Source organism: Pararge aegeria, chromosome 7 (assembly GCF_905163445.1).
Source record: "Pararge aegeria chromosome 7, ilParAegt1.1, whole genome shotgun sequence".
Classification (NCBI taxonomy): domain Eukaryota; kingdom Metazoa; phylum Arthropoda; class Insecta; order Lepidoptera; family Nymphalidae; genus Pararge; species Pararge aegeria.
Window position 1 is genome coordinate 2179944 of NC_053186.1, and position 21483 is coordinate 2201426.

Sequence of the window (21483 nt, forward strand, 5' to 3'; positions counted from 1 at the left end):
ATTGTCTAGTCGAACCCACAGCCTTGGCTCAGAAAGCAGGGTCGCTGCCCACTGCGCCAATCGGCCGTCGAAATAGAAAGATATATAAATAACAAAGTAATTGAACTTATTTATATTTCATTGATATCTGTCAATATCATGATTATTTTCATTGTATATTGTCAGTTGTTAAGATTAGGTAATTGTTAACACTTAACAAGCACTATTTTTCGTCCAAGTGACTGTGATAATCCTAATCGACACAAATTTCCCTACCTTACTTGCACTCAGGAACCCCGCATAGTATCTATATATAGTAAAGCTAAAACTTTGTATTACCCCTTTTTACGTAAATTTCGCGGACGGAGCAGTATAAAATTTCTTACAATTAGGTATAGCTTGTACAACGTGTAAACGACGACTTACACTGTCAGCGAAAGTTTGACGACTTGTTTGGCACAGTGGTAAGCGCTGTAGTCTTTTACGTGGGAGGTCCGGGGTTGGGACATTTTCGAAATATATAAATTCTAAATTTTCTCCGAACTGGTCCAGTCGGCGCCGTCAAGCATTAAGTGTTCCGGTACGATGCCGTTTAGAAACCGATTAGGGGTAATATTAATAAGGTTTACATTAACATTGTTCAATGAAAAATATGCAGCCCTCAAAAGGGCTTTGTCCTACACCAAAAACGAGAAACATAACACATATATGATTATTTTTATAAAACCTCTATTATTTATATCAAATTCACCGCCGCCATTTTGTATCTTCTTTTGAAAATCACGCCCTTTCGCCGCGCACTCGTCTCGCCAGCTGTATGTCTTTGGGCATTATGGTGACTCTTTTAGCATGTATCGCGCAAAGGTTGGTGTCCTCGAACAGTCCGACTAAATAAGCCTCGCTAGCTTCCTGCAAAGCCATTACAGCTGAACTTTGGAACCTGAGATCCGTTTTGAAATCCTGCGCGATTTCCCTGACCAATCTCTGGAACGGTAGCTTTCGGATCAGTAACTCTGTACTCTTCTGGTATCTTCTTATTTCTCTGAGGGCAACGGTCCCGGGGCGGTATCTGTGGGGTTTCTTCACACCTCCAGTGGCTGGTGCACTTTTTCTGGCAGCTTTTGTCGCAAGTTGTTTCCTTGGTGCTTTTCCACCTGTCGATTTCCGCGCAGTTTGCTTCGTCCGCGCCATTTTGTATTGAGTGTTGATTATTATAAGTGCCGAATGAGTGTTTGTAACGTATTTATAGTCTTTGCTTACCCCTTCCTAAATTATTTTATTGATGCCTTAGTTGAGATAGCGATCAGAAAGAGAGGGACAAAAATATGTTGGCGTCCTTTGCTATTTAATTGTTTGTAGACTACCCGCGCTTTTTGTAAATAAGATTTTTCCATTGAATTAATTGAAAATACCTACACACAACCCAACTACCTACAAAATACTTCTGCCGAAATTGAATCTAAATAAATCTAAATATTTTATGAACTATCTTCTAAAATAACCTAATGTTTCAGTTAAAAAATATATTTTGTTTGTACTACAGCAGGCACATACTTTGAATTTAGGTGTGCCTAATAAAGCTAAAAAGCAACCAGGATTACATGACTACGAAATATGTACATATTAACGTTTAAAAAAAAAAATTTAATACACAAAAATATTCATCAGCTACCTTAGTATCCATAACACAAGCAACGCTTATTTTATCGCTACATGGCGAGGTCTGTATTGTCGTAGTATATACGACAATACAGACCTCGCCATGTAGCCCCAAAGTAAGCGTTGCTTGTGTTATGGATACTAAGGTAGCTGATGAATATTTTTATGAATATAATACACATAAATACATATAATATAAACACCCAAACGCTGAAAAATATTCATGTTTATCACACAAACATATGCAATCGAACCCACGGCCTTGGACGCAGAAAGCAGGTTCGCTACCCACTGCGCCAACTGGCTGTAAAAAAAAAAAAAGAACTACGTTTTTGTAAAAAAAAATCATAAGAATTTCGTTATTTATTTATTTATTAGCTTTTCAAGGGAAACAAACAGTATAATTATACATAAAAGTAATGCCGTATTTTTGTATCACATAGACCAATGAAGTTTCCACACCTTGGTTATACATATAACACGATAACATTAACCACAATTGCTTAGGAGTAAGTACCTAGCAAGCAATTATTATACAAAAAAAAGAAAAAATAATAATAATGTAAGTAAAACAAAAATGAAAAACAAAAACCTTAAAGCTATAGTACTTATTTTGTCAAAATAAATTTTCTAAACGTGCCAATTTTGACATAAAAATGTTATTTGCCGAATACCTTGTCTTCCATCTAGCCCACGCAAAGGGAGGTTTACATAATAAATATAATAAAAATTTACATAATAAATATAATTAAAATTTAATTTTTTATTTTTGCATTAGCTTTATCATTATAATTATACTTAAAAAAACAAATCTATGAGACTATTGCCTGAAAATAAAGAATTATTATTATTGTTATAATAAGTCGAGCCGTTTTATCTACCAGTAAGAAGTTAAGAGGACAGCACGGGGGTGTACAATTTTCGCCACAAAAGCTACTGAACCCGGTTATTCTCGTCCCGGTTGTTCTCTTCCCACATATCGATCTATAATTATATCAACAGCCTATAACTGCTGGATTAAAGGCCGCTCCCAACGGTAGGGTTTGGTATCACCACGCTATACAGGCGGATTAGTGATCGCAGAAGATGCTAGTAATAGCACAGAGTACGCTGCTACCCGTTCTACGTTATGTTCCCCTAGTCCGCAGCGGTGAGCGCTGTGAATTTAAGTAGGAGGTCCCGGGTCCGATCAGGGGGCAATTCATAATTTCTGAATTTTCTATAGTCCTGTCTGATGGGAGGCTATGGCCGTGGCTAGTTACCACCCTACCGTAAGACGTGCCGCTAAGCGATTTAATGTTCCGGTGTTATGTCGCGTAGAAACCTATTTATATGACTACCATACCTAACAGGTTGGCCCGCTACCATCTAAGACTGCATCATCACTTACCAGGTGTGAATGCAGTCAAGGACTAACTTGTAGTGGAATAAAACAAATTAGAAAAAAAATAGACGTCTTTGAAAAGGGAAACATGTGCGGCCCTGAAAAGGGCCTTGTCTTGTTTTTTCACAATAAATAAATAACTAAAGGATCCATTACTACTACTTCATAATTTAATTTAAACTTTCCATTTTGCACTCTCAACCGCCAAATCCATAGAGCGTGCGACCTTGGCGTTTCAAAGCATACACAACATCCATTGCTGTCACAGTTTTTCTTTTCGCATGCTCTGTGTAAGTGACTGCGTCGCGAATCACATTCTCCAAGAATATCTTCAAAACGCCTCTAGTTTCTTCGTATATTAATCCAGATATTCTTTTCACACCACCTCGCCTGGCCAGTCTTCGGATGGCAGGTTTGGTTATGCCCTGGATATTATCTCTGAGGACTTTCCTGTGACGTTTCGCGCCTCCTTTGCCTAAACCTTTCCCGCCTTTTCCGCGACCTGTCATGATTGTTGTCGTTTGTAGACTGGCGAACGTGCGAATCTGCGCCCCGTATTTAAAGACCGAGAGTTTGTTAAATGTGGGTAGTCTTTTAAATGTTTTGTTTCTAATAATGTCGAAATACCTACTTTTAAAATGAAACACTTGCTTAATATCACACTAAATTATTGCTTAAATGCAATATACTTTCTTTATGCTTTTTTATTTTGTCCCAATGAAATAAATGCTTACAGAAACAACTGACATTTTTAGTAGTTCTTTGAGCTCATTCAAAAAACATGACAAACATTTACTTACATAACTTAAATTAATTTATTTTCCGTTTTAATTTTATATCTTCACAGTATTGCAGGTATTAGGTTTTAAATTTTGCTTTGTTATTTGATTAGCTTTTAGATTATTTAAATTTAGCATGCTTTGGTAATTTCTAAAAGGTTTCAATCTCCTGTCTTCCTCTTTTATTTATGTTATTCTCATGATAACGTCATTGATTGTTACCAGTTTAATGAACCAATAAAAAAATATTAGGAACAATTTTATCGTGAAAATATATGCTTCTTAAAAAATAGAAATTTTTTACGCAATGTTTTGATTATCTTTACAGTTAATTGTAGATATCTTTCTAAACTATCTACCTTAGTAGCGTTTATCTTCTTATTTTCATAAGGATAGGTATGTTATTCAGAAGCACATACCGTTTATATTTCACTGAAAATTAACGTAAATCTATTGCATCTCATTGTGGGTCGCGAAATAGCAATATTTCTTTCATAATAACGGTTCACTACTTCTGGATTACTGGTTAAATCGTCGTAGGTAATCATCAGTACCCATAACACAAGCTACGCTTAAATTGGGCTAGATGGCGATGTGTGTATTGTCGTAGTATATTTATTTATTATTATTTTCACTTGTTTGATAAAGATGTGGGAGGAGGATAAAATTGTCTCTTGCCATTGCTAGCCGTGCAGTAAAAGGCCGAGGATAGTAAAGGCATTGTTTATACTTATATATGTTTAGTTTATAGTTTTACTAGCTGTTGCCCGCGACTTCGTCTGCGTTTGATTTTGTTTTTTGATGTGACATTCAATTTAGTTGTAGTTCTAAAAAAAAATAAAGTATTCAGTATCGCTAAACCTTAAATGAGGGGTTTGCTGCTGTCCGCTGAGGAGTTCTGTTCTCTATCTGCAACAACAGTTTGGGCAAAATTAAACACATTATAACATCTATAATACAAAAATAATTACTTAAATCGGTTATAATTTGTCGGAGTTATGGTGTAAAATCGTCAAACACTTTCATCCCCTCTCCCAATACAACCGAACTTAATGTCGGGATAAAGTATCCTATATTACTTCTAACACTTCCAAGAACATGTGTACAAAATTTCATAAGGATTGGTTTTTGCGTGAAAGCGTAACAAACAAACTTACATTGACATTTATAATTTTAGTAGGGATAGGGATAGGGAAGGGATAGGTAAACTTTTACATGATATTACTTTTCCCGAACCTGGTGTGTTAATGGTTTGGGGCTTTATTGCGACAAGCATAAATATCTTACGAACTGTACTTATACTATAATCGAATCGCTACCCCGGCAAACATATTATTGACGTTCAACGACTTTATGTTTCAAAAGTGCTTATTAATTAGGCCTAGTTGAAATAAATGAATTTTGAATTTTGAATTTTTTGAATTGTGTAGTTCCGGTGGCCATCCGTGATCTTCATCATCAGTATCACATGACCAAATGGTGCTTTTCGAAAGCAAATGCTAGCAAGTTATTTAAAAAATACTCACATCGCTATAGGTGTCCATATAATATGTGATGAGTTCCCTTCCCGATTTCTCCAGGAGCCATTCAAAAGATATTTACCTGATGATAATGTGGCCGCATGGGAAGTATACTGATTAAATAAAAAAAAAAAACAAATCTTATCCTAATATATAAGGCTGAAGTTTGTTGGTTTGTTTATTTACTTAAACGCGATGATCTCAGGAACTACAAGTCCGATTTAATAATTATTTCAGTCTTGGATACCCCAATAATAATAGCACCAACGAAGAATGTTTCAAAATCGTGTTTTTTTTCCTCTTGACATCTTCCGCTACGTAAATGGTTAGGGTTTCGATAAATCATGTATGACAAAATTGTGCCCCTTTAGATGTTCAAAAAAAAGTCCCCGACAGCATATGTCTATCTTTTGAGGTTAACTTATACGCGGACGAAGTCGCGAGAGACCGCTAGTTGGATAATGAATGACAACATTCTGAGGGAAAAAAAAATACAACCAAATTGAAAACCTCCTTATTTTTTGTAAGTCGGTTAGTATATTGCAATCATTTCACATAAAAAGTTTTCTGTAAAATACTGAATTCTGATTAGCAATCGCCGGCTTACGCTCCAACATGTACCGCGTTTTGCGAGACACGCAAGCTTATATGTATGGCCAACACATATAAAGCTATAAATTTTCAAGGACATTTCAAATTCAGTATAGAAAGAAACAAAGAAACATGGCGCCGAAAGTAATGAAAAAGTCAACGAAACCACCGATGGAGAAGCCAATTGACAAAGTGATTTCAAAAACGAAGAAACAGAAGAAGAAGAACTACACGAGTTTCTCCATCTATTTATTCAAGCTACTGCGTTCAGTAAACGTTGGGAAGGAATATAATTTAGGCATTTCACGGCACTCTATGCTTATAATGAATAATTTCGTGAACGATATGCTGGAAAAGATCGCGACTGAAGCTGGGAGGTTGGCTTTCTATGGAAAAAAGAACACAATGGGCAGTGCAGAGATTCAGAGCGCAACTAAACTGCTTCTACCCGGGGAGTTAGCTAAACATGCGAACGCGCAAGGTGTAAACGCCATTGCTAAATACGTGAGGAGTCAGGAAAGCTAAGAAAAACGGTCAGCTTGAAACGTCAAACCGCCATCTTGGAAATTTTTGAAGTTTGTGTACAATAACCGAGAGCAAAAAGGAAACTATGAGCAAATATAATTTATGTTAATATAGAATTATTTAATGAAGAATTTATACAGCCAGTGACGTTATATTATTGATAATAATAAATAGATTAAGGTATTTGAAGAATTAATTTGTTATTATGCAACTGTGTCCTTTTGAGGGCCGAAAACTTTTCCTGTTTCAATTTATCTATAACGTCAATTTTATTGAGTGAAGTGAGTATTTTACCTCTAATGTCCTAAACGTTTACCATAAAATGAGGAAAATGGGAAAAGTTTGTGAGCTAGCATCATTCCGCGGGTGTATAGTGAGATGTGCCCAAGGCGTTTTCACTGTTTTTGGACACAATGCACTGCATGCAATAATGGCTGCTTGGGATGTGATCGTAGGTCTCTGTATTGTTGTTATAATTTTATTCCTTAGCTATTTGCAGATTGAAAAATTAGTCTTTTTGTTCAAACACTATAATAAACAAAAAAAGAAAAATCTCTATGTTATTGCAGATGTGGTCTCAGTGATGAAGTTCGGCCAACTCGGACAAGAGGAGCATGTTTTTATCATTGTCACTTCTAGTAAGTATTTAAAATTTATTTAAACAACCTATCTAGCCAACATAATACTAGTGTTGCCCAAATGCAAGAACAAGACGAGACTTAGCCAGTCTTGGTCTTGGTCTTGCGCCAATACATCTGGTCTTGGTCTTGGTCTTGGTCTTGCGCTCCCAGTCTTGGTCTTGGTCTTGGTCTTGCAGCAAGAGTCTTGCAAGTCTTGCAATTACCTATTAGTCTATTACTATTTATTAAAGTTTACTTTAAATCTTAGAAAAACGTATTAGAATTGGAACATTGTGAGCTTGAATTAACATAGCCATAGTAAAGATCAAGCAGATTAATAAATAACTGAAGATTTGATAAGAAATTCGAAAAATCAACTGACCTATATGTCGTTTTCCATGGAAGTAACTGTTTCTTAATAAACATTTATGATTTATTAGCTTACATTTGCTAAAACATGTAAAAAAACAAATTAATTACAATAACTTGACTGTATTTTAAAGAACAATACTTATCTGTCTAGAAAGAGATTGAACCCTCAACTTATAAGAAATTTAATAAAAGAGTTTTACGATTTATCATTTATTTGAATAAAAAATAAAATACAACACAAATCAACAGCTTTATCATTAGGTTATGATACTTTATATCAATTCTTTTGACCAAGAATTAATACAAAGTAACCATCTGGCTGACTCTTCACTTAACCTATTTCTATGTTTTCTAATTACTAATGATGCTTTAGAAAATAACCTCTCAGCAGGTACTGAAGTTGCAGGTATTGAGAGAAAATCACGGGCCATTTTCGATAAAATCGGATACTCTGTCTCATGCGTCCTCCACCAATCTAAAATCACCAATCTGAAACTTATTTATTCTTTGGAACACCTGTAGGTACTCTTAAAATTCGAAATTATTTTGCATGAATAGTGTCAAATGTTATGATTTCGGCGCGGCGGCAACGATTGTTTTAGATTTCAAAAGAAGCCGCCGGCGCGTGTATCATAACCATGTACTTCCGAAAAGCGGCAAATTTCTTTGAGAAGTAAGTACAAAACCTTTGATGCCGCATTATCAAAGTGCCGATGGTTAAAACATAACTATGCATGCACTCAGTTTGATTTTAATAGATATTTTTTTATTCGCTATGTTTATGGTATTAGTCTTAATGCGCATAGGTCCAGTTTTTCATATTCTTTGATATAGTTTTTTGCGTCTCATAGAATTCCTAAGCGTACCTACCTACCTATACACCGAACTGTTACACCTAACTACTCCGTGAAATAGCGCTAAGTCCTAGCTGCAAGACGCAAGAGTCTTGCAGGCTATGTCTTGTTCTTGCTAAAGTCTTGCACGGTCAGTCTTGGTCTTGGTCTTGCTAAAAATACGCGGTCTTGTTCTTGGTCTTGGTCTTGCAAAAACGCAAGAACAAGACCAAGACTGCAAGACCAAGACTGAATTTGGGCAACACTAGTCAGTGGTGCAAATTAATTAAATGAAACAACTTAACTATATTTTTTCGCTTAAATTTTCTAAGATATTCCTTAATACTATACTTAATTAGCCTCAAGACATGTACATACAGTAACACTTACGATAATAAATAATTATTGAAAATAAATTTTTCATCAACGCCAGTCAAGCGGTACAGCGTCATTGGTTGGTACGATGGCGGGAAATCCCCGTTAACATTAACAATTTAAAAAAAATATATAAATAGTAGGAACTTACTAGTGATAGACCGAGTACTTGTTTATTAATTAGTCGAACTTTGCCAAATAACTCTGTTTAAATGCGAGAGTTATTCGGCTAAGCACGAGTCAGATAAAATAGCACTAGCAACCAATTTCCCTATTTAATTATGTTAGGCACGCAAATGAACAAGTGTATGTTCTATTATTCAATTTATAGAAATTCAATATCAATTGCATTTATCATTATAATTGCAATATGGGACAGCGATCGAATGCATGCGTACCATCCTACTTACTTATATTATAAATGCGAAAGTTTGTGTGTAAGGATGTATGGATAGATGGATGTATGAATGTATGGATGGATGGATTGACATGTTTAAAGTAATCATTATTACCTACAAAAAAGTCTGGGAGGCTAAATGCCTAATTGTTAGGACACAATAACCGCTTTTTGTTATAATTTGTCAATAAAAAAACGGGTAAGTACAATCTGAAGATGGTGAAGTTCCTATCAGATCCAAATAAATAATAATTTCTCTTTAAATTATTCAAATTGGACCTATCGTTTAGACGTTACTACGGGTATAGAAATGCTAAAAGATATTAAATCCGATAATAACCGATTTGATGCAGACGAAGTTAGCTAGTAAGAAATAAAATGTAACAATGCCTGTGAAATAATACACTGTTTGTTGTAATATATGTTTAATAAACGCCAATATTGTCCAGTATGTGAGTCAGTATCATCTGGTGGACGTCCCGAAACACAATCCTGACGTTGTCCGTGTCTGTGGCGGTGGTGAAGTGGAAGTAGCACTCCCTCGTTCTACTGGCTTCTAGAACTACGAAGCGTTCCGTTATTTTGCGGCGTTCGCATCTCTTTTTTGTTAGTTCCTGAAGAAGATTCAATCAGGTAGGTTATTTGTCATAATATAGCCGAGTGGTGACGGCCGATGAGACCACAATAATGTCACCACACCTCTTCTTACCGCGGATGTCGTACGAGGCGACTAAAGGAAAAGGAGAATGGGCGGCTACCTCTGTGCTACTGCTATCATCTACTGCGATCACAAACCCAGAAGGGTTTACTAAGCAGTACTCCACCATACTGGCCAAATTTGGATTGGCGGGCATCACACGCTTTTAAAAACATTATGGAGCACACACAGGTTTTTTACGATATTTTCCTTTTATTTTTAAAGCAAGTGATAATTTATCATAAAATATGGCAGTAGCCAAATAAAAAAATGCAAAAAATATTAAAAGATATATACCTAAATAAATAAGGGCACCCTTATCACGAGTATGAATATTCTTTACGACCTATTCTCATACCGACTAAAAAAACATACAAAAATTATAAATCGTACGAGTCTTTTCGAAAGAACTGACCACAGACACCGTGATACGATATTTATTTTAAATACAAGATTTACTCTATATACTTACAGCAAACAAACTCCTGATAAACAGCTTGGTCCGCGTGTACTCGTCGCCCGGGGCATCGAACCTGGTGAACTCCGGGAAGTAGTCAGCGATGCTGCGCCCCTGGGATATCTTGCTCTCCAGGATGTCCTGCTTGTTGAGGAATACTATTAAACCGGCTTCGATGAGGAACCTGGAATCAAATAACATGGTAAAATTGTTAATGCAAAAAATCGACTTCTAAATGTTATAGTTAGGTACCTAACAGCAAAAAATTTCACATTTTTTTGCATAACTGATGCTATATGCAATGCATGTGTATACAAGCAATTTCCAGTCGCATTGAATTATGAGTAAGTTTTTTTTTAATAACGTTTGCTAGAATAATTTTATTTTTTGAAATTTGTAATAGGTTTGATATACATTTCGTTTTTTAAATTTTTACATTTTAAACATAGCCTATGTTACTATTCGAAAAAAAAACGTTATTTTGGTGAAAGAACATTGATTTTAAAAGTCGTTGTGAAAGAATCATCAACATCGATTCAGCAGTTTCAAATTATGGATTACAAATAAACTAAGATAATGTGTTTATTTGTCTGTTTGTCCTTCCTTCACGCCTTAACTGACAATCCATTATACTAACTCTATGCTAATATTTTTAGCATAGAGTTAGTGTAAAGGACGAGAAGTAACAAAGGCTACTTTTATGCCAGGAAAACAAAAGGTTCCTATGGGATTTAAAAAAAACCGTAATTATCGTGTTATTTTTTTAATTTTATTGTAACAATTTATCGATGTTTACTAGATTCACAGTCGTATAAATAATTATTGCTAGTTTTAATAAAATAATTCACATTTACTGATATTTACAATCAAAAAGTGAGGTTAAGCTGAAATAACTTTAAAAAATAAATACCATAATCACACTCTCGTGTTGAATGTATCGAACTGTATATACCTACAGATACTAGCTGTTTATTAGTAGGTACATATATAAAAAATGCCAACCTGCTGTGCCATACGTCTTCAAATAATATCAGCGACTCTTTGAGGCGGTTCTGAGTGTTGTCTTCACGGAGAGTCTGATCAAAATCGCTGCACGCCACCATGAACCAAATCGCGTGAATGCCTTCGAAAACCTGCGGACGTTTTTACATAATATGAATGAATGAATGAATGAATATAATTTTATTGCACACCACAAAAAGTACATAAAAAAAGAAAAGTATAACAAAACAACGTATAGGTACAATTTCGCGGCCTTATTACTTCGTAGCGATGACAATATATGAGAATTTCCATAATTAATATCGAAATCGAAACGCTATTTATTCAATTGGCTATTTTTATGCCTCCATTTAGGTACCTAACTATATTATCAACATATAAAGAACTCAATTTTTGTTAACTTGTCCTTTATTTTAAACAATCTTTTAATTACTTTATAGTGTAAAATATTATTTAAAAAATAGAAAAAAACAAGTGCGTTAAAATAAATAAAAGCAATCAAAATAAATTATAAATTAATATACTACGACAATACAGACATAGCCATCTATTCCCAAAGTAAGCGTAGCTTTAAGTACCCATAAGGTACTAAGATAACTGATGAATATTTTTGTGAATATAATACACATAAATACTTATAGTATACATATAAACACCCAGACACTGAAAAACATTCATGTTCATCACAAATCATAGGCCATGCGCCAATAGGCCGTCAAAAACACAGTTTCTTTACGTAGGTATGTTTGTATTATTTTCAATAAACGTTACACTAAAAAGTTTAAAAAAGATTGTCTACAATAGCGGGTAAGAAAAATAGACTTTAGTATGGACGACCTGCCTATGCAGTAAAGATATGCCACCTGACAGACAGAAACTGCTTGGCTAGTCTATTTCAGTTACTTTCACAGCATTATGTCATATGGAATTTTATTATGGTGTAATGCTGCTGATATTAGCACTATTTTCGTGATGCAGAAAAAAGGCTGTTCGTGCGATCTATAAAATAAGTCCGAGAGAGTCATTGAGAGATAAATTTAAAGATGTTAAAATAATATGTATTCGCTGTAGACTGTCTACAGCCAATACATATTTGAAAATGGTGTATGTTCACAAAATTATATCAAAATTTAAAAGAAAATGTGACGGCAATAATTTGAACGTTAGAAGCAAAAATAAACTTTCAGTGCAGTACACTAGACTACACAAAATAAGCAATTCATTTAAAGGAAATTGTAAAAAAATATAATTTTACACTAAATTACCGGTTGATATCTTGGGGATATCACTAAAAAAAGTTCAAAGTTTGTATTAAGCGAAAGCTTATAGAAAAGTCCTATTTATACTATAATAAAGGATTACGTAAACGATAAAAAAGCTTGTGTGTGAACAATTGCTCCAACCAAAACCAGGTTGCTTCTTAAATATTTTCTAATGACAATGTGAGATTGTGATAACCAAAAGAACACCCGGCTAAGTTTGTTGTGGGCTTCTTCTTAGACCAGGGCGCGTTTGGAACCCTCGTAGCTTTAGTTTTAAGTTTACGATTGTAGTTATCGCCATCACTACTCACTGCTATGTACACATTTTGTATATAATCAACGCATCAAAAGTGCCATCTATGTGCCTATTTGAATAAAGAAATATTTGACTTTGACTTTGACTTTGACCTCCTTACCGTAGCGTTGCGAGTGTAATTTTAAGTGATAGGTCCTGAGTTCGATCCCAGACGGAAGTAATTTGGTAATTTGGCACGCCTCATAAGCAAAGCGTTGAGGTGAGTATTACTGTCAGTTTACGCACACCGAGTGATTCTCCAACTTAAAATGTCGTTTTTTTTATTCTTCATTGCTTTTATAAGTGAATATAAATAGACAAATGTTGAGAAAAAACACTATTTTTAACACACATGACATTTTTAAATCCCTTTTTAATATTTAAACTAATTAAAAAATTGTTTAAAAAAGTTCTGTCATGGACGTCCGTGTGTCTGTATGTGCGGATCCCGTATCTAGTGGGCACGATAACGAGCGAAATGCTCTACTTATCGAGTTGTTTTTTTTTTTATAGGCTTCAGTATTTTGAGGAATAGAAGCCTATTACTTTTCACGGTATAATTAGATGTAGTTTAATTATTATTTACAAATAATCCTAATTTTTGTTTAATGAATGAGATTATGAGACGTGCACTTTTGAATTTTCCAACGATTTAATTGCTGAATTTTCTCTGGTACGGTCCGGAGCCTTAAGCAGTGGCGAGTTCCCACCCTACCGACAAAGACGTGCGCTAAGCGATTTAGCGTTCCGGTACGATGTAGCGTAGAAACCGATTAGGTATATGCTGCTATACCTCTTAGAGTATAGGTTAAGTTACCATCTTTAACGGCATCATAACTGACCAATTCCAGGTAAGATTGCATTCAAGGGCTAACTTGTAGTGCAATAAAAAAAGTTTTGAGTTTACGAATGTTTAAAATCATCCTACTACAATGTCTAAAATGGATCCTTAAAGTCAAAGTCAAAGTCAAAGTCAAAAATATCTTTATTCAAGTAGGCCCATAGGTGGCACTTTTGATGCGTACATAAGAATTTCCTTACACCTCAATATTTTATTTATAATATTATTTTATTGACCAAATCAAAACTTTATTTATAGAAAAAACAACTTTTTAATAGGTTTAGGTTTAGGTTTAAAGATATTTATTTCCATAAAAGACACAAGTCACTTACATGGAAACAGCAATTAACAGTAACATAATTAAAATATTTAATGAATTTAAACAGTAGGGCAAAGAGCACAGACTATACTAAAAATAATTTAGTCTTTATTATAGTAATATTGTTTCTTTAAACTATAAATATAACCTAAAATAAACTATTTAAACCTAAATAAAATCTAAAACGTCCTCGAAACCACCGCAGCGAGGCACAGTTCCTAAGATGCTGGCAGCATTGCCCCTTTGGATGGCCAAACTAATTCGTTGGCCAAGGTAACTGCCCGCTCTAGGATCACCGGTAGACTCGATAACCCTTTTCAATAATTCTTTGAAAAGGGCTCTTGCCCCACGGTCTTTATTTATTGAATAAATAAAGTTTTGATTTGATTTGAATATTAATTAGGTATTTCTTACTTGTATCCATTTTTTTCTTTCCCCCCTCTGACCGCCAACGTCAAACATCCAAAATTCTTGAAAACCACCATGCATTGATTTTGGAACCTAAACAAAACAACTAACTATATAAGTGTGCGTGTGAATTGGGAACTAGGTATAGTAATATAGTATATATAGAACTAGGTATAGTATATAGGTAATACCTACTTATATTCGAACGTTATTTATTCACAACTTTTAACCCCCGATGCTAAAACACACTCACACGCACACGCACGGTGTGTGTGTGTGTGAGTGGCGGATTAGGTAGGTATATATTTCATCACATATCCCTCAATATGGGCTTCAAATTAAAGGGGTTGACTGGTATAAAAATATACACTACATTCAATATCGGGTTTTTTCTAGTTTTTAATTTATGTACCTATATTATTTTACACTTTGAAGTAAGTTTTAACTGAGTTGAACATTAGCCTCAAAGTATACTGTGAACACAAATAATTATTAGTATTTCTTACCTAGTATTTTTATGACTAAATTAAAAAGGACTACGCACTAACTGCGAGAGCACGCTAGAGCACTTACTACACAATGTATGGTTTGACGCTCTGTAAATCTTACCTTAACTTTAAACTCAATTTTTTGAATGCCTGTTGTTTTCTGTCTACATCGTAATATATCTGCGTCAGAAGGCATATAATCCGTTTTAGCTATCAGATCCAAACGGTCTAAAAAACTGAAAAAATAAATTAAACAATAAATGATTAGATAATTAAATATTAATATATTTATCAAACACAAATTAATAGCGCCATCTATTGACAATGTAATAACTTTTTATTTTGTCAACAACGACTTCGATTGATATCGATGTCTAGTTTAGATATTATTGACTATAACAATAGATGGCGCTGTATATGTTACATTTTAAATAATAATGTAGAGTTTTCTTCTAATGCCCAAGTTGAATACCAAAATAATTCAAATCGAAAGTTGCACAAGTTGAATACAAAAGTTTTTAAACATTGGCACCATATTCTGTACTAAAAAATGCATGTAAATTAGTTTTAAAATTACTTTTATCAAAACATGACTAACTATTCTGCACTGTCTATCAGTTGGTATTCATTCGACCTTTTAAAACAATCTCTGATTCCTGCATCTTTCCATAGTGCTCTGACGTGATCGAAATAATCCTGCAAAAAAAATGTATAAAACGTAATTATTAATAAACACTATTTAAAGGCATACTGTGAATACAATAAAGAATCACTTTAATTATTAAAATCACCTCTGCGTGTAAATAAGTGTATCCAATCTATTACTCGAAAACAACTTCGGTTGCGAGCGAGAAAAACTTGTACTTCTATATGTATGAAGGGCCAATTAGGCCCTTTAACCTATCGACAAACCTTTACCTCTGTATATTCCGAGGGTCCGTCGGCACCAATTTTCAAAACGTACTGTTGTGATCGTACATTTCTAGGGTACTGCAACGCAATGCTCAAAGTGGACATGTTACGTACGATCTCGTATATCGCATCGTGGGTATTCCGTCTTATGTTGAGAACTTTTTGCGACCTTTCGCTGAAACAAATGCTTATTCAACGGTTTTCTCTGCGCGTGCATAACATTTTGGCATGTACCTAGTGTAGGTGTTGTTTCTCTATACATAAATTATCTTATATTATAAATTTGAACGTTGCACCGTGGAAGAAGGACAAATAGACAAGCAGTCGTGTTAGGATTTTAATTTAACTAGCGTTGTAATTTTCACTTATTTGTTTGTTTTTTATTTTAATCTTATTTTTGAACGAGACGAACGAGATCGGTTGTCATTCTGCAATTGGTTAACGCCGGAAGCGCAACAGCGGGAACCAATCAAATAGATTGGATCAACCTTTGAGTTTTGGCAGGAGACTTTTGTTATTTCTTGGCGCGAATAGTTTTAAAAATTAAATTAATAAAGGGATATTTTTGTAGTACATTTATTTGCATCCTTTCCTGATCCATCGCTGTCTACTACAGTTTTAATACTTATATTCGCATTTATAATTTGAGTAGGATTTAGGAGTAAAATCATTTGTTTTGTATCGTTCGAAGACTCAAGTAGTTAATTAAGTGTCAGTCCACTTCAGGAGTAGACCTCACCCAACGGGACTGTTTCGCCATAATCTGGTGTGAGGCTTCGGCCGTGGCTAGTTGTGGTGGGAGCTTCGGCCGTAGCTAGTTACCTTACCCACACTTTTGACTGACTAACTTTAAAGTCAAAGTGCCGCTAAGCGATTTAGCGTTCCGTTATGATGTGGCGTAGAAACCGATTAGGGGTATGATTACCATACTCCCTAACAGGTAATCCCGCTACTATATCTGTGCATCATCATTTACCACCAGGTGAGATTGCATTCAAGGTTCTAACTTGTAGTTTAATAAAAAAAAAAAAAAAGAATCACCACGCTGGGCAGACGGGTTGGTGATCGCAGTGGACGGTAGTAGCAGCACAGAGAACGCTGCTACCTAAGCTGTTCTAAGTATCATCATCGTAAATAGCATATGGCAGTTCTTCTACTGGCTCTCTCTTCCTAAATCCCTGAATTACCTGGCAGTGAATCCCTTCACGTGCAGTATCCTCATTTGTTTCAATATAGTGGTCTTACCACTCTCTCCCGTTCCCAGCAAAAGCAGCTTAATGGCCTGAAAAATCCCACAGTTGAATGATCGAAGTCCATTTTGTGTTGCAGCAGAGACAACGGAGTTATGAGATCATTTGGGAGAAGTGTGTCCTTTGTATCGGGGTTATACTCCGTTTTCTTCACTTGCGGTTCCCAACGATTTTGTCAACGTACTTCTTTTGTTAAGTTAAACCTATAACTTAGCCTTTTTTTAGCAATTCTAAACAGCATACCCATCCCATATAAGGTGGTAGCCTTCTTTGAGATTGGAGCGTTCAATTTAAAAACAAAACAACTATTCATTTATATTATTAGTATCTAAACATTTGTATTCAAGTGCCATAACTAATTGTCACCGAGAGATTGTCACAGAAAACACATTGTATTTCGCTTTTTAAAACCACCGAAAACCTTGTTTGCTTGCCTGAGGGCCCCATCCGATTTTTAGGGGCCCTAGAGGTAATTACTGCACTGGCTACAGATATATAATGTTTTAAAGTACTAGATACTTTCTAGACAGCCCAATAATCCCCAATCGCAGAACCCGACATCAGAAGTGGGATCACGGCACAGGGTGCACATTTACCTTACCTCGTTATATGATCGGATCCACTGCTTGATTTCTCTATCGATCTGTTTAGAATTATATTCTTCTTCATTATATCCTTTCATACACGGCAATAAGCGCATATTATATTTTTTTATTCTGTAATTAAATATAATTTGTTTCATTATTTCTCAATGGATTATTGTCGGTACAAAATAATTCCCTTATACTAATGGTCGTGTACAAAATTAGTGGATACGCCACTTTGGACCTGCGGTCCAGTTTCACGAGATATTAAAATTAAGTTCAGTAATGCATTTAAAGATATTAATAAATTTAAAAAAAGGTTTTCGGAATGTTATATCCGTGTGTGTGAGTGTGTTGCCCAAACGGATGAACCGATTTTGATTGTTTTTTTTTCGTTTCAAAGGTTAATATTAAACGGAAGTGCTCTTGGACAGATTTCCAAGAGCACTTTGAGATTTTGATCAAACAGAGAGCCTGTTTGATGAAAATCGGTTCAAGAAAAAATGTGAAAAAATACATATTTTTTCATAACTCCCTCAATAAGTATGGGTATCAAATAAAAGTTCTTGACTATTAAAATAACGTACACTATAAAAGAATTTAGAATACATATAGAAAGAATAAGTCAGATTTTTTTATTTTAAATTTATACAAAAGAAAAGCGGCAAGTGAATTTCGATTACCTAGGTAGGTACTTTAAATAAGTACCTAAGTAAAGCAATTAAATATGATATTTAAAATATGCAAGTTTGATTTAACGATTAAGATTACTCGCTGAAACATTAATATAACAAGAGTGTTAAATTATCACAGATGTTTTAAGATTAAACTAATGTATTGTTGTAAATTATTATCGATTCTATTAAATCGTAAAATACTGCTTTGTTTTTAATAATATCAATAAACCACTTCATTGTTAGGTAGGTGGTTTTTAAATTATTATTAAGGCTAGCTGATCCACGCGGTTTTGTCCGATGTAAAGGTCATAAGTTAAGCGTACTCTCGTACGACTGATAGTAACGATTTTTTCATCTCCTAAACTAAGAGATTAAATATGTAAAGGGCAAGGTTTATCAACATAGTATTTTCTTAAGAATAAACTTGAATGTTTTTTGTAAAGATTAAAAGGTATTTTATGTCTATAAAGGACTCGCATAACTTCTTCTTTGCTACTCTCACTCACTCTCTTACCTGCGCTATTAATTCGTTTTTATGGCTACTTAGTGTCGATGCCTATAACATTAATAAATATTAGATTCCCCATTTAAATTGGATTTTCTTAATAAATTTCAACTCAGTAAAGTGCTGTCGAAATAAGCGTAGACCTCGCGCAGTCATTTCACGAGATGAAACAGACCGACAGAACTTTTTTAATAGTTTTTTTTTTGGTAAAAGAGCCGTTTAATACTTTCACTAGCGGTCCCCGTGAATCTGTCCGCGTACAACTTCCAGATACCACACAAACTTTCTTCGTACTACACTAACAAAAAAACTTTCATCCCCTATTTAACCCCTATAGGAGGTGGAATTATAATGCAACCTAAATCAAGTATTTTGCCATTTGAACTAAAAATTATGGACCTTAAAGTTTATATAACTTTCATACATACATAGGGGGTGAAATTTTAAAAAGTTATATTGCATAGCCTCTCCTTTAGCCATCCTCAATTATTGAGGTATCAAATAACAAAAAGATTTTTTTTTAATTTGCTAGGAAGTTCCAGAGAGTGCGTAAAAACAAAAAAACTTTTCTGCTTTATTATTTATCTCATATCTTTAAACGAGCAATTCTTGTATATATATCATTGTAATCTCGGAATCGGCTCCAACGATTTTCAGGAAATTTAGAATACAGGGGGTTTCGGGAGCAATAAATCGGGGGGGATTCATTTTTAGAAAATGTCATTTTATTCGTGTTTTCCGGTAATAACCGATTTGATGCACGGGTCAGCTAGTATACTATGGTATATGGATAGTTAGATATGCATTAAGTTAAAATATATTATTTTTAAATTGCAAACAGATACTTGAAATAAATTTGTTTATAGAATACACATTATAAATTATACTTACTGATAAAGACAGTCGCACAGACCTGTCACTACAGCTGGCAAGCTCTCTTGACTAACCTGATAAAGCAAAGTAAACCTGCCAAACAGTCCGTGGTAGGTCCAATAATATCAATATACCTTCTTTCTTTCTTACCTCTATTATTTTCCAACACAACACTCTCAAATCACAGTTCAGAATTAAATGTCAGTGAGATAAATTTTAATCAGAGATTATGTTATCAATGATAAGAGCCGATTAACGATAATTTGCTGCGATCGCTAATTTTAGTTTCAAACAAATCTAGCGACACTTATGACCGAAACTAATACTTAATCTAATCCAGAATCTTCAGATGACATATTGATCTTTTCCAACTCTGTCCTCCTTACTATTATTGCAATAACTATTTCTGATTTTAAATAATATCTACTATGACTTTTTTTATTCCACTGCATATTGGCCCTTGATGGACCAAACAGTGCCCGGTCGATCAATATATAATAATATAAAAAATAAAACTTATTCTAAGACGCTTCAAATGTGATATTAACATAAATATCTTTTTTGATTTTGAATAAAAATGTGTACGTGTACTAACGTATGAAGTGAAACTTCTTTATGACCTTATTTTTCGAAAAATGATCAACTATATGCAATTTTACAGAAATAGGATAAATAAAGTTGATTTAGATAAAGTTTAACAAAAGGCTTTTATTATATAAATACAAAAAATAAATACCATAATCACACCCACGTGTTGGTAAATTTAAAGATGGCGCGTAACGGATAAATGTGACGCGTGACCGAAAAATGTGACGGTAAATTTTTTCCAAAGCCGATAAAGAAGTTTCAGTTCACTGATTTTGATTTGAAATAAAACATGTTTACTAAATAGGTTTTATAATAACATTTATTTATTCTACTTAAACCTATTTAACAGTTCAAATCGCTACCTCAATTGAGAATTAAATTAAAACAAAAACTATAACATCAATCACTGTTTTAGTGTTGATAATTTATTGCATACAATATTAATTAAAACGTTGCTAGATTTATTTTTTGATGTTTAACAACGCATTTGTAAATAAATAAGAAGTGTTGCATATTTTTGAAACTTAGTATGTTTAATATTTGAAACCACAGAATCAAGAACATCCAGAATCCGAGTACACGACTAACATTGAAAACCAAAAACCACTCCACTTTAGTAGTGTTTCTCGAATAGGCTGTTAGTCTTTTCATTACATTAGCAGTTGAAAAAAAATATTTTATCTCTAATGTTCTAAACGCTTACCATGAAATGAGGAAAATAGGAAAAGTTTGTGAGCTAGCAACGTTCCGCGTTTGTGAGTGACACGTGGTCGGGACGTCTTCTTTGTTTTTGGGCACAATACATTGCATGCAATAACTTCTGTATGTCATAAATTCTGTATTTAAAACATAGCACATTCTTAACACAAGATAAAAACACTTAACTTTTCATGAAACTTGCGATGGATACAATTCAACTGAATATATATTTTTTTCTTTTGTTTTTTCTACTGTCTTAAGGCCTTGACCTTTGTTTTTTTTAAACTAAAATAAAAAAAAAAACTGTTATTGAAGGATACACTGTTTTCAACGTTATATTATCTTTAAAATATGCATAGCTTTAATCGCAAACCTTAATTTTGCATATTAAAAACACTACTAATATTTTCTGCGTGTAAAAACGCCCTTTAGACATACCTCGGTGCTTCGTTGATTGCACAAATAAATTCTGGGCATAAGCCCTCTTCCTACTAGAGAGACTGCTAGAGCTAAAACCCACCATGCCACCACTATTATCACATTAGTGATATTAACCGGAACTAAAAGCTTAACGTGCTCAGTACCCTTATGT

The 21483-nt window shown here is 34.2% G+C and overlaps 4 protein-coding genes across 4 annotated transcripts; 1 reads left to right on the forward strand and 3 right to left on the reverse strand.

Annotated features, from left to right (window-relative positions):
* Positions 1 to 630: 630 nt before the first annotated feature.
* LOC120625249 (histone H3-like) lies at positions 631 to 1208 on the reverse strand. The gene has a single exon (XM_039892254.1). It carries the CDS (start codon positions 1168 to 1170, stop codon positions 760 to 762), a length of 411 nt encoding a protein of 136 aa, XP_039748188.1. The 5' UTR covers positions 1171 to 1208; the 3' UTR covers positions 631 to 759.
* A 1905-nt stretch (positions 1209 to 3113) lies between these two features.
* LOC120625090 (histone H4) lies at positions 3114 to 3566 on the reverse strand. The gene has a single exon (XM_039892013.1). It carries the CDS (start codon positions 3529 to 3531, stop codon positions 3220 to 3222), a length of 312 nt encoding a protein of 103 aa, XP_039747947.1. The 5' UTR covers positions 3532 to 3566; the 3' UTR covers positions 3114 to 3219.
* Positions 3567 to 5985: 2419 nt separating this feature from the next.
* On the forward strand, positions 5986 to 6672 carry LOC120625103 (late histone H2B.L4-like). The gene has a single exon (XM_039892035.1). It carries the CDS (start codon positions 6045 to 6047, stop codon positions 6435 to 6437), a length of 393 nt encoding a protein of 130 aa, XP_039747969.1. The 5' UTR covers positions 5986 to 6044; the 3' UTR covers positions 6438 to 6672.
* A 2787-nt stretch (positions 6673 to 9459) lies between these two features.
* Positions 9460 to 19733, reverse strand: LOC120625247 (guanine nucleotide-binding protein G(f) subunit alpha). Its single transcript, XM_039892252.1, has 10 exons — positions 19623 to 19733; positions 17567 to 17681; positions 16903 to 16997; positions 15722 to 15890; positions 15402 to 15499; positions 14925 to 15039; positions 14322 to 14408; positions 11191 to 11321; positions 10204 to 10372; positions 9460 to 9648 (listed from the first exon to the last, which is right to left on the reverse strand). The coding sequence occupies exons 2-10, from the start codon at positions 17663 to 17665 to the stop codon at positions 9460 to 9462; spliced, it is 1152 nt and encodes a 383-aa protein (XP_039748186.1). The 5' UTR covers positions 17666 to 17681; positions 19623 to 19733.
* Between the last annotated feature and the right edge of the window lie 1750 nt (positions 19734 to 21483).

Excerpts from the sequence above, each read along its gene's own strand:
- LOC120625249 (XM_039892254.1), bottom strand. The coding sequence starts at position 1,170 with ATGGCGCGGACGAAGCAAACTGCGCGGAAATCGACAGGTGGAAAAGCA.
- LOC120625103 (XM_039892035.1), top strand. The coding sequence starts at position 6,045 with ATGGCGCCGAAAGTAATGAAAAAGTCAACGAAACCACCGATGGAGAAG.
- LOC120625247 (XM_039892252.1), bottom strand. The coding sequence starts at position 17,665 with ATGCGCTTATTGCCGTGTATGAAAGGATATAATGAAGAAGAATATAAT. Across the intron at positions 16,998-17,566 it reads GGATCCGATCATATAACGAG|GCCATTAAGCTGCTTTTGCT; the intron begins GTAAGGTAAATG and ends GGGATTTTTCAG. Across the intron at positions 9,649-10,203 it reads TTATCAGGAGTTTGTTTGCT|GAACTAACAAAAAAGAGATG; the intron begins GTAAGTATATAG and ends AATCTTCTTCAG.
- LOC120625090 (XM_039892013.1), bottom strand. The coding sequence starts at position 3,531 with ATGACAGGTCGCGGAAAAGGCGGGAAAGGTTTAGGCAAAGGAGGCGCG.